Below are 13,571 nucleotides of genomic sequence, written 5' to 3' on the forward strand. Positions count from 1 at the left end.
CTCTTACTTGCTCAGTTTTAATGCTCCCGCTGCTGATCCAGTATCAAATTTTGGCATTTGCTGAAAGACTCTTCCCATTATGTCTTCTATTTTTTGGGAGGAAGAGTCCAAAGCAGTAATAATATTTCTCCTTGGGGGGTAAACCGAGATGTGGCTCTGACTCAGATCGTGAAAGGACTTGCTCATAACCCTGGGTCTCTCCTCCCACGGAGTCTTCTCGTTCTTGTCCTTTGAAGAGCCAGGAAGCGGCTGGAAGAGTGAGAGCTCAGAGCAGGACAGTCTCTTCAGAATCTCTGCTTGAACAGACAGAGGTCGAACGGCAAGTCGGTTCAAAGTGCTGCTGGCCAGGCTACCAGTACTGATTGCTCGTCCCATATTGAAGCCTTTGACAGAGTCTGCATGAAGGTTTAAGCTCCTAAATGAAGCCCTTTCTGTGGAATTTTTTTTTTTTTTTTAAACAAAAAAACAAACAAATTTAAGTTATACAGCAGAGCTAGTGTGACCTCCTTGTGTAAAGCATGCCTTTTAGACAACTAACTCACACAAAGCATGTCTTCTCTAGATGATCAAAAGAATGTACTATCATCAGGTACATAAAAACAACCACCACATAGTATGCTCAGGAAGCAGTTTGGAGTTCATGACATTACGCTAACCTGACCATCTACTACACTGAAGACCAAAATCACAGAATAGCAGAATATTATCCCCGTAGTAGTATGAAGACTCATATTTCCTGCTAAAATGCTGTGCCTTATATATACAGGCACATCACTTCTTTCTGCAAAGCAAATAATACCCTCAAGCCAAGTGACCTGGAAGACTACACTTCCTTTAACCTGCTCATACAAGTCTTTTCCAGAATTTGAACAAATAGGGCTCCCCAAGCTCTTACACTACCACATCCTACCAAACTTCCATCCATCCATACCTTAGTTTTCTTCAAGTGAGTCCCTGACTTACTTGTACAGCTTACAGTACAGCTGCAAAGCTGTGTGGGCTTCACAGCATCTCTACCTGGTTAAAGAGCACCAGTTCACTCAGGTGCACTTGGGGACCTCTCCTGCCAGAAACATCCTACATGTGTTAGCACAGAACAGAAAGTGTTGGCTGGGGTTTGCCAGACTTTTTGACTCACGAACTAGGATTCCCTTAAGCAGCAGAGGGAAACAGGTTTTGGATTGTAATCAAATGACTGTCAGCTGAGTCGTGGGAACTGTCTGGGTGGATGTTCTTAGCTGAAAGCAAATGCAAGATAATACACCTTAGCCTAACCCCCTCCTAATTCAGAGCAAAGCTGAGTAGGGTTCATTTCTATTAGCCTAACTGTCTCCTAAGGCAAGCAGTTAAGTTCCTGTGGCTTGGCTCTCACACAGGAACTTGATAAGCTGTGGCAACTTGTTTGCTGGTTAGAGCCTTTAAAGAAATCAGGACATCTGACCCCTTCATAAACTTCATTGACGTCTTTAGAGTCAGTTCACAGGGAAGTCTGAAGACAAGCAACCCTCAATTGCATACATATTTCTGATTTAGGGTTAACTAGTGTGTTTTTAAACTCTACATACACCTAGAAAATAAGCTGCACTGTAACTCAAAAGGAAAATGCTACTTTATGGTAGCTTTACTAATTGCTGAAGTATTCCCCATTTAAGAGTGTATTTGGCAAATGCAACCTCAGCACTGCCATTCCAAAAGACATTCCTTCCTCCAATACCTAGGGCAGGAATTAACTGCAACAGTAACTCCTGTTGTCTCTATAACAGGCATACAGATTGAGAAGATTTAATTGTGGAAGGTATTTTTTTGTCCTTTTTAAAAGTGAATAAGTATACAACTACCATTTCCTTACCCATACCAAATACCTCCTCTACCCATAGCCACCAGGCAGACTAGATGAGCTACATAAGAATGGTTTTGCTCAGACCAGAGATCCACAAATCTCAGTTTCCTGACTCTGACAGAAGCTATCAATGACACTTGCTCTTGTTGTGTTCCCATCCTGGGGAAGGGTACCTTAATAAATTATTCTAAGATGTCTTCTCTTGATGTCACACCTACCCTCTGTGAATACCAAACAGGATTTCCTTATGGATCAGATGAATACTTTCACATCATTATCATTATCTATATAGACATGAGGCCTTTCACACCTTCTGCCAACCCCTTAACTGAAAATTCTCAGGTGCTCGGAAAACTTGTCCTTCGTAAGGCTGACTTAACCCTCACTTCATCTTTGTGGTTTTCTATATGCCCTTTCAGGAATCCAAACATCCATCTTAAAATTCAGTGCTTGGTTCTGTTCACTGCATGGCCACAGAAGTTGTGTGAAAAAGAAACCATCATTCCTCATGTTATAGCTTGTCTCCTTTCTTATGGACCATAAAATTGCTACTATTTTTTCTTTGAGGCATTTTCCTTTTATTTTCCAAACCTAATTCTTTCTATTAGTTTTACATGTGTTAAAATGGTTTCTCCCAGGTCACTGAAGACATTGTGCAACAAGTCAAAAACATGTAAAGGTATATCACAGGGACTATAAAGTGCTCTCCCTTACGCCTCCATGCTCTGTTGTTGTGTTCCATGAAAATCTGTTCACCATCACTATGCATGCCAGGTCTTTCCCTTGTCTCAAAATATTTTCTCCATTCATTGGCTGAAATCAAGGTGAGTCTTGCAAGACACTGTAATACTGTATTTCTAAAGAATATTCCGAAGTATACTAATTTTCTGAAGTCTGCTACTCCACCCCACAAACACTGCAAGCATTATAGGCACATGCTTGTGTTCACTGTGGTGTTAACCCAGAATCAGTCCTTAAGTAAGGAACCTTCAAAAGGTACACTTGCTGTGGTGATCAGCCTTGAGTTAATAATATTGTCACCTGCTCTTTTCTTTACTGTTTTGCTGAGTGCTTCCAACCACCAGTTTTTACTGATATTTTAAGGGCTCTGAAAAAAATAAAATACTTGATGCTTCTGCAGGCCAAGAATAATGCTTCCCAAATACTGCCTGGGATTTCACTGTTCGAACAAAAGAAAAGCAGTAATATGCTATTTTGACTAGCTGCTTCATCATTGTTTTCTCTTACCTGTACTACAATACTTTCTCTTTTTAAAGATATTACTCTAGTAACTTTACTGCTATATCCATATATATATATGCAGGAAAGCAAAAAATGGCTAATCAATTTAGATCAGTAAAGTTATGACAAGTAAACTTTTTGTTAGAATTGTTTTTACTTTTAATAACCAAGTGTAATGGAATTAACCATAATACTGATTTATTTGCTTTTGATTACAAATGATTGATGAAATTTGAGACATCTGAATTCCAAGTGATCTGCACTGCACAGAAGCAAACTATTATTTTCCAGACTCCCAAAGCACAACATATACTGCACCTGTAAGAGTAACCAAGTTTGCCTAGCCAAGAAAGCCTTTCATGTACTGCTTTTCTTTGCAATTCAGGATAAGCAAGCACTAAGTTAGAGAATGGTACAAAGGCTTTAAGTCACTTGGTCCTTTTCTTTGCACTAAGTTGGTTGAGCCCAATAGAACAGAAAAAAGGCTGCATAGTTGCAACGTGACCCCCTCCCCCCCCCTTTTTTTTTTTAAATTAGGGATCACAATCTCCACAGGAATGGGGTCAAACTCCACCCCAGCTACACTGGTGGAAGTCTGGATTAACAGCAACTGGAATGCAGACAGATAAAAAAAGGGAACAAAGAAAGAATGACCAGGCAGACTGACCAAAACAGCACTTCTAGGCTGCGCTAAAGGCCAGCCAGCCAAGTGAGCTCTGCTCCAAATAGTTACGAAATTAGTACAGAGGGTTTTTTCAGTTATTGCATTCTCTAGTTAATATTTTCTATCTAAAAAGAACACCTTTACATATTCTATTATACACACAATTTAGATGGCAATTCTGAAGAAAATTGACTAGCATCAGTGTTGTTCCTTACTAGGTCTACCAAACATTAAGTGGAATAAAGACAGCTACACCTACGGCTTACAGATGCAGCACCATGAAATGCTATTGTATTTGCCCTCTCATGATCACAGTATTTTTTCTGTAATTCCACATTATCAAACAACTCATTTTACATTAAGCAAAAGGCAAAAATCCTATTATTGAAATATCTTCAAGTTCTTTCTGAAAAAAGCCAAAAGGCATTAATCAAATGGGAAAGTACTACCAGTGACCTAATTTTAGATTCCTTTTATTTTAGAGGAGCAACTGTGTGCCAGCTCTGTGTGATCTGCCAACTCTTTTCTTCCCCCCTTACACAGAACCTAAACAAACTTAGCCAGTAGATTCTCTTTATAGTATAAACCTTCCAAATGTAGAGCTACACACATGTAGCACTGGGCTCAATTACTGAAGCTCAAGTTCAGTTTTTCTCCTTACAAAAATACATATAGATTGCTATTAAAAACCAACACAGCATCACATGTCCTTACCAATGTCCTGAGTGTCTTGGTTGCTCTGCCTAGTTCTCATCTGTAGTTGGAACTTATGCTGGGAAGAGCAGAGATGCAAAAGGTACTGGCAAGTCTTACTACTGTCAGTCTGAAATGCATGCTTGATACCATCTGATGTGTTCTGCAAAGTTATTTTCTTCTTCTACATAATGGAGAAAGAGAAAAGATGAAGACTGATTTCTTCTAGCCTACAAATGATTTTGTATTTGCTTGTGTACGGTTACAGCATTCAAACTTTCCTGAAGCAAAATGCACTGATGGGAGAGATTTCTGTCAAAATAGGGGTTGAAAGTAACTTGAGATATACAAAGTAGCACTTTAAAACTACTTCTGGGCTAGCTGAGATGGTACTTTTATTATTTAATCTGTCTCTGTTACTGTTAGTGGTGACTAATGACAACCAGTACTATTACATTTGCAGGATGGCATTTTCAAAAGCCTACAAGGAAGTCACAAAGGGTGCTGCCACTCAAAAGAAGAAGAACTAGATGCCCATCTAATTACAAAATCTATCAGTTAATGTTCCAGGTCTTAAATTTACCTTTTTAATAATTTTTAAACTTCAATTTACCAATTCTAGTTAAAATCATACCACAGATGAAACAGGCTGTAGCTTTTCAATAAGGTATCAGACAGAGTTAAGAAGTATTGTTTTTGATACCTGTTGTATTGGGTCTGGGTGAGATGGAGTTAATTCTCCCCACAGCAGCTCTCGTAGTGCTGTGCTCTGCATCGGTAGCTAGAAAGGTGTTGGTAAAAGTGTTTTGGCTACTGCTGAGCAGTGCTGGCACAGCATCAAGGCTGGCTCTCCAACATTTTTGTCCCCCCTCAACAGCAGGCTGAGGCTGGGCAACATCTTGGGAGGGGACATAACCAGGACAGCTGACCTAAACTAACCAAACAGACATTCCATACCATACGACATCAGCTCAGATATAAAAGCTAAGTAAAGGGAGGAGGAAGGGGGGTATTTTTGTCTTCCGGAGCAACCACTACGCGCACTGAAGCCCTGCTTCCCGGGAAGTGCCCAGACATCGCCTGCTGATGGGAAGTAGAGAATAACATCATTTGTTTTTCTTTGCTTTCGCTTTATTAAACTGTCCTTATCTTGACCCATGAGCCTTTTGTTATATTTTCTCCCCCATGTCCAGCTGAGGAGGGGGAATGATAGAGCAGCTTTGGTGGGCACCTGGCATCCAGCCAGGGTCAACCCACCACACCTGTATAAAGGTAAGCATCTGAAACTCAACACCTCATCAAAAACTGACACATGACCACCAGATTATGGTGTACCCACTACAGTTGGCTGGTATTGCCCAGATCAAGTGTCAGCCCCTGTCATCCATTATCATTTAACTTAACTACTCTTGGAAATACAACTTAAAAGCAACATAGGTGCATCTCCTAGTTACACTGAGTACTGGCATTTGCCAGTACGCAGCCCTCTAATGGAGGATTCTCACTGTGGTGCTCCTTTACTACCCATGTCCCATACAGCAGCATGGGCAGGCTGCCCAGAAATGCAGTAAATGGGCAGAGCTTCTCCCCATGCTAAGAGTAATCCTTGATCTATCTTCATGATAGCTCTTTCCTTAGAAGGCAGGGAAGTCATGTTTCACAAATACCAATTTGCCAAAACACAGGTGCTAAACTCTCTTCTGAGGCTGGAACCTCAGCAGAACAGAATGCAAGCTAAGGGAGGGGAAAAAAGAAGAAAAAAAATAAATCTTTAAAAGATCAGAAATTCAAACCTCCTATTTCAATCCCATAATACAACACAGCTCAGCCACAGAAAATGTATTCAGATTACACAGTAAAACAGCAGCTTAATTTGCAAAAATAACACACACACATATCCAGTATCTGGAGATACAAATATAGACATATACACACAGATAAAGGAAAAGAGATCGACTTACACTAAAGGATATTTTCTTTGTCTCTCTCCATGGGAAGCGTAGTACAGGTGTGCGAGCACCATTGTGAACTTCAAAAATAACAACTCCTTTGGAGCACACTCCCAGAAGGATACCTGTTTGGGATCTCTTCTCAGGCAGCACATGATGAAGATGAACCCCATATTCTGTGAGCCTCTGACACAACTGTACAGATCAATGCAATGAAACTTCTAAGAATATGAAGTTAAGACAATTACATGTTTTTTATACCTCTATATAAATACTTTAATATACGCACATATCTATGGATTTTAGAAAAGACTCCTCTCTGGCTGGTGATTCCACTTATACAGTTTACAGATGTTGCAACAGAGACATGTCAGCTGCTCTAGAGGGTTATAAGTCTTGGTAGTATCCCTTGACCTGCCAAACGCTACAGCAAATGAACCTAGCATTTATTAAAATCAAACAGTAAAACCACGAATCAAGAATGCCTGTGAGTAAATCAAACTTGCACAAACCAATTCTTGGCAACAAACTGTAACTAGCCAGATGCACTTGTTATTGACACATTTCTTAAACACAAAATTAAATTAACATTGCAATTCTGTGATCACATTAAGGCATCATAACTGCCAAAAGACACAGTTTCACTCACTTTGCACTCCCAGTCATTCATTCCTGCTGTCTCTTCAGTACCGGCATAAGGGATTGATGTAATGATTCAAACGAGGGAATCTAACTGCTGTCCCCATCCCACCCCCAGTCAGACTAGGTTTAGCTAGGATCAAGTCCCCTACTCCTGTTCTCTTAAGTTAAGTTATAAGAACACTTCTGCCAAATGAGCAACAGCCTTAGAAGGTGCAAAGTCAGTTGAGTGCCTCTTCCACCACCTTCTCAAAGAGACTGTGGAACTAAAGTGTGACTGTGGAATTACAGTGTAATGGTTATCCAGTGTCTCCGCAGCAAACCGTCACCCCCTGAACTCATTTGCAGCCATTGTATCAAGGCAGGACCTGATCATTATCTCATTAGCAACAGCAGCAAACCCCATAATTACGTTTCTTAATGGTTCCTTTTAGAATAAACCAAATATATCTGTGATTATAGTTTTCCTATCATTTTACATAGTACCTGCACAAGGAATTCTGCTTGGTAATACTTTCTTGCTTGCTTCATACCAAGCACCATAAACAGTATTGGCTGTAACAAGACTTTTCATAATTTAAGTACTTTTTTTTTCCTTAACAGAAAGAAAAAAGGATGTAGGGAATGCAGGGTGTGCTGCCTCAATCATAGCTTCCTCTAGAGTAAACACAAGGATCAATAGTTGCTTTTAACTAGTTTGAGCTAATGCAGGAAGACTACTGATTGGAAAAAAAAGTGAAAGGACTTCCTTCCCATCTATTGTGATTTCTTTTCACTTGTAATGATGTGTCTTTTGAGAAGATCTTTTCAGGTTTCTTTCTTTCAGTGTTATGCAGAACCTGAGCTGTTTCCCTGTGCTTTTGCTTGAAGTCCATGCACCCATATTCCCACAAGGAATTTCTTAAATCACAGATTAAGGAAGCAAGCTGCTGCCCACTTACCTTCAAAAATTCTAACTCTGTCTCTTTTTCAGATGCACCCACATAAGTGCTATGCAGTTTTGGCAGCTCCTCCTTGATGTAGGACAGATCTAGTTTCTCCATCACTCTAGCTGGGACATAGTGTTCTAGTCTGAAATATGACATGCCGTGCACCTACAACACAAAACATTTTTGTTACTCTATGAGCACGAATGAAGCCTAAACATTCATTTTACAGACAATTGTGCATTACAACTGAGTAACAGGAGAGATTCAGAATCTCAACCCTGACCTGGAGCTTAATTCCACATATGGCTCCTTCCTATTCAAGCCTGACTCTACTTCCACTGAAGAGAGAGGGTTCAACACCCTCTTGGACTAGATTCTGCAACAGCCCTGTGTTAGACTAAAAGAAAACTTGCCCACAGCAAAAGCATTTCAGCTGAGCTTCCAGTCCAGGGCAGAGCTGTGAAGCATGTGTGGCAGCTCACAGTCTGTTCTTTAATTAAGCAACAAGAACACAGTTTCTCAAAGGTGAAACTGATGCCGTACCTCTGCCTGGTAATCTCCATATTCAGCTTGGAGAGCTAGGGATGCTAATAATAAGGCTGTCTCATCATCACAGTGCATCCTGTCTTCCAGGATGTCCTTCCGCAACTGTAGATAATACTGGTGACAGGTCAGCGTATGCCTAGAACAAGAAAACAAAACAAAAACCACAAAAAACCCCACACCATCTTTGGTACTCTTCCTGTTACAGCAAATTTCCAGTATTTGATTAATATCCAATTTCTGTCCATAAATCTAGGGCTTAAGGGATTAAAAAAAATTTTCATACACTCACTGTATAAGACTGACATCATCCACAAAAAACTTTATGCGAAAAAACAGAGTGAAGTTGACAGGGGGCTTGTTCTTTTTCTTCGGTTCTTCTTTCCATCCTTCTGGAGCTACTTTACTTAGCTTTATGTCAGGATCAACGAAGAAAAATTCATTGTCTGCCATGAATGTTAAAGGGAAGCACATGGGTAAAAACATTAAAACCAAATATTTTCTCCAGCTGGAGGATCAAGACCAGATTTACAATTCTGAAATTTGGTTTTGAACAGTAAGGTTTTCTGTTGACTAACAATGGCTTATAAGCACAATAGCTATTAAAGGGAACACTGAATAAGGGCAGAAGAAATAACTTTATAGTTATCCCAAAGACACTGGGGTGGGTGGGGGTGGGAGAAAAAAAGAAAAAAAGAAAAGTTACCTCCATGATAGCTACAAAATAGGAGCTAGGGTTTCTTTAAAAGTTCTAACTTCTTATCCCACAGGAAATCAAATGTCTGTCATTCCTTCCCCTCCCTTTCTACTTCTGTCCCATTTACATTTCTGCAAAATGTTTTCAAGGCTTTCTAAATTGCCAAGAGCACCGGCAGCCTGCCACAGACAGAATAAGCTCTTGGGCTACTAAGGGCTTCTATCTCATGCCAATATTCTGAGCGCTACAGTTCTGCAACAGCCTGTGAGATACACCGATAGGAAACTTGGGTCTGAACATGTTAGTTCTGCCACAATGACCGTTTACCTGGTGAGGGGGGAAGTCCAAATTCTGGTCTGTTCTAATAGCGAAAAATTAAGAGCTCAAGAGCAAATTCTTTTTTCTTAAGGCAACTCCCTCTATACAAGGAGCCCTCCTATACATCCTAACGGGTCTGCCTCCACAAGAGGCTCCAACATTGCCTACGGCATATTAACAGAACCCAAAGCTCTTTCATGTCCTCTGAGAGGTACTAGTCAGAGTGATGGCAACAAATGGCAGGGAAGAAAACTCAGCAACCAAAGGGAAAAGGCTCCCAAGATGAATGGCCATTACTCAGGCAAATGTAGAATTTTATTGTGCAAAGTTGATCTTCACTGAGGAATGTATTTTGCCTCAATACAAGAGAGCATCACTCAAAGTAAACACTTTGTAGATGCAGGGCAGTCTGCTTATCTTTTCTCAAAACCATGTAGCTAATTCTTCTCATTCTGTACCTGTCAACTACATCAAAGCATTATTCTTACCTCTTAAAGTAGCCAATCCAAACAAGTGATGCTCCACCAAGCCAATATGGGCAACAACCATATCAAAGACATCTTTACATATCGTTTTGGTATCACAGGTCAGCTCCAGCTTCTGCCCACTTAGAAGCATCACATTTACTTTTCGCCTGGTGTCATCATTCCTCCCTTTCTTAGTCTGCATTTTGTGAAATAAAATATCCCAACATTCACACTTGTGATAAAAGTGCATTTGTTCATTTAACATACTGCCCTGCCACTGATTGCTGAATAGCCCCTTTCTTACCAAGATAGACTTTGGTAGATCCAAGGAGATGAATGGCTCAATCGTCATTTTCACAAACTCAGGGCCAAAGAAATTCTGCAAATCATGAATGTATGAATGAAAACTGTGTTCCTGGAACAATAGACTGAGGCACAGTTAAATCCTACCCTGCAAATGCCAAAGCAGAACCAGAGACCAAAACTAGAAAATTGTACTGAACTTCTAAGTCTAAAAAACCTGATTTTACCAGCACACGTGCCAGATACCACTGGCAAGCTACAGTGTTGGTGACATTATTACTCTGCATATTTTCCTTCCTTTACTGGGCAAAAAGCCATCACTGTAATATTATTTGTCTTCCTTTAAAACACAGAGTGTGAGTTGCATATTGGGACCATGTGGGCTTATCTCAGTAAGGAACTGTCTGACATTACTAAGGTTTTCTGCATTGGTGGCAATTCTGCCTTGACAAATCTCTGCCTGTGACACACAAGCCTCATCTCCTGAAGACTGAAATGTTTCAGCCTAATTCTAGGGTTCAAGTAGAGATCCTGGCCAGTTTCTGTCTGCCTGTAGACAAATAAATGTTGTACTAATTCACCCTGTAAATTATAGGAGGTTACCTGTCTAAACTGTTAACGGAAGTCCTCTGCACAATACCCACTTCAGTACCACATTAAAAAAGCAGCCCAAGATTCACCTTTTGAGGTAAAACCTTCATTGGCTACTGCCTGCTACCTACTGTGTACTATATGTAAAACATCTGCATGTAAACCTCTTAAGGGCCAGGGGAGAACCAGACTGGTTAGTTAAAGCCTACGTGAACTAACTGGTCAGAGTGCTATGGACTGGAGACAGATACAGGAACTATTACCCTGGATTAGGACAGCAAATTCACCTGAATCTTGTTTTAAGTTTTCCTATCTTTAAAAAAAATAAAATAAATCCAATTCACTGAGAGCAGCAGCAGAGGGCATCAAGCCATCATCTCTTCTAAACATCAGCACTTTATTTACCTGTACCACAGTCTCCCTCTTTCTCTGTAATATTATATTTCATCTGCACACCAAGACAGAAGGGAAAGGAAAGTGGAGTTTGCACAGTGATTCAGGGCCCATTTCCAAGGGCCAAATGAATCCTCTCTGCTGTTCTTTACCTTCCCAACTTATTCATTTAATAACCTTTGATGATGGTAGGACACATCCACATTCTAAGAGAATGTAGATGTGACTAAAAGAAATAAATTGAAGTCGTTGAAAACACCACATAATACAGGAGAAAACTATATCTTACCTTTGTTAGGGTGCTATATTGTTTAATCAATACAATCTTTCGTCAAGGCTTGCTGTCTGTTTTAGCATCTCTTGATACTGCTTTAGGCTATGTAGCCACTAATGCCATAAAACCTCAGAAGTTTACCCTGTGAGAGTAGGTCTTTCCTATCAGGGCAACACCAAACACCTAGTATTTAATCTGTTGATGACTGTTTATTACAGGACCCAGTTTATGAATCCCATATGTTAAGAGTTTCAGTCAAGACACTACTCTGTTTCAATGAAACTAAGAGTTCACCTGAGATCAGGGCATTACCCTCAGTTTTCTTTGTGTCATGGCTGTTTCCAGGGCTATTTCTCTCAGCGGATCTCTGGTGATGTCAAGCATTGAGGACCTAATTGCATCTCCTGGGTAGAGGTTAGGTCGGGACTGCCTGAGAGCCATTCTAGCTTGCAGTTGCATCATTTCTTCTTCCTGACGCTTTAGCATCACTTCTTGACTTACTAGACTGCCTTCAAATGCTGCTTCATGTTGCCTATGGCATAGTCAGAGAGGATGAAAGACATTAGTAGATATGCCTAAGACGTTCTGCTGCTTTAAGCACTTACCTAAGTGGAAACCCAGAACACAAAAACTAGTTATCAAGTATTACATTAAACACAACATTTATTCAGCAGCCAGGAGATTAGCACTCTACAACAATCCATCCATATAGAAAATAAGCAAACATGCCAAGTTTCCACAGCTGCCTGTCATTTATTCATATGAAAATAAAGGCTCAGCTGCAGTCTAAAAAATACTTGACACTACAAACCTGGTGAATCAGTAAAAAAACAGTGAACACACAGGAAGAAGAAAAATATTAATGCTTTGAAAATATCTTAATTTCTCTGTTCAAGCAGGGATTGTGAAAAAGGCAGGCTCAAAAACATGTTGTTAAAGAAAAAAATAAAATAATAGTATAACTTTATATAAGTAAATATTGTTCCAATTACTCTCTCCATAGCAAATCTTTATGAACTCTTTGCACAGCACTGTTGTTTACTCCCTGATTTTTCCTGAGCAGTAGTATAGCTTGAAGTATTTGTATAAATATTTTATATGTATCAACATCTTATATACTAAATTACTCTAAATATCATACTCTAATGTTTTCATCACCTGATTTTACTGAAAAAAACCCCTTTTCTTTTAAATTCCTAAGAATGGCTTAGTTGATACACAGCCACCACAAAAAAATAAATTAGAGTCTAAATTAATAACCTGAACGGAAAAAAAAGAGACAAATAAACAAAAAGCCCCATCAGTGTTTCTGAAAAACACAGCAACCTATCCTCCAGTTCTTTTCTCAGCAGGTATGGATCCCAAATGTCCTACCAGGTTTATTCTCCATGGAAGGAAAAAAAGCCACGTCCCATTTTGGGTGAACAAAAGCCATTTTTTATTTGAAAATCAGGGAACTAAGAAAGGAGAAATCCAAGAGAAACAAAACCAACTTCCACTCCCCTTCCTCTGCCCCATGCTTATAGAAAAACACATTTAAACCCCAAACTAAATATAAACCAATCAAGGCTTCTTTAGAAATCCCAAAACAAGAAAAAACAATGTCCCTCTGTTAACGTAACTATACAGAGGTAATTTTTAAACACAAAGACAGGGGAAACTAACAAGACTTTCATCCACCAAAAAACCACTTCTAGCAATTCTAAGCTAAGTGTTAGATAGTATACTAGGGTAATGAAGAACATGAAAAGAGCAAAGAAAGCGTTTTGAAGCCTGCACATCACTGCACTGAAGTTTAGCAATACAGATAAATGTAGAATAAGTCCTGCACTAACACTGACGTACGGCCCTTTGTAGTAAAAGGTAATCTACAGTCTTTTAAAGACACTGACTTTATATACCTACTTTTCAAAAGAACCTAAAGATACGTTTGGTGAATGACAAATCAGTTAATAAATTAAGAGAAACTGCACCTGTCCAGACAGTACAGTTGTCTATGCTAATTGGTGGACATGATTTCAAAATTCTT

At 39.6% G+C, this 13,571-nt stretch overlaps 2 protein-coding genes across 3 annotated transcripts in view; both read right to left on the bottom strand.

Moving 5' to 3' along the window:
• Nucleotides 1–13,571, bottom strand: part of PTPN13 (protein tyrosine phosphatase non-receptor type 13) — a 127,110-nt gene that overhangs the window by 33,371 nt on the left and 80,168 nt on the right. The window contains exons 10-18 of the mRNA XM_049815289.1: nt 11,855–12,074; nt 10,286–10,360; nt 10,003–10,177; nt 8,792–8,945; nt 8,500–8,638; nt 7,969–8,121; nt 6,401–6,583; nt 4,461–4,623; nt 8–431 (exon numbers count right to left, since the gene is read on the bottom strand). Of these exons, the coding sequence (XP_049671246.1) occupies nt 8–431; nt 4,461–4,623; nt 6,401–6,583; nt 7,969–8,121; nt 8,500–8,638; nt 8,792–8,945; nt 10,003–10,177; nt 10,286–10,360; nt 11,855–12,074 (1,686 nt within the window). The remainder of the gene's footprint in view (nt 1–7; nt 432–4,460; nt 4,624–6,400; nt 6,584–7,968; nt 8,122–8,499; nt 8,639–8,791; nt 8,946–10,002; nt 10,178–10,285; nt 10,361–11,854; nt 12,075–13,571) is intronic.
• Nucleotides 1–13,571, bottom strand: part of MAPK10 (mitogen-activated protein kinase 10) — a 315,557-nt gene that overhangs the window by 17,830 nt on the left and 284,156 nt on the right. The gene's annotated exons all lie outside the window — the stretch shown is intronic.

This window comes from Accipiter gentilis, chromosome 12 (assembly GCF_929443795.1).
Source record: "Accipiter gentilis chromosome 12, bAccGen1.1, whole genome shotgun sequence".
Taxonomy (NCBI): Eukaryota; Metazoa; Chordata; class Aves; order Accipitriformes; family Accipitridae; genus Astur; species Astur gentilis.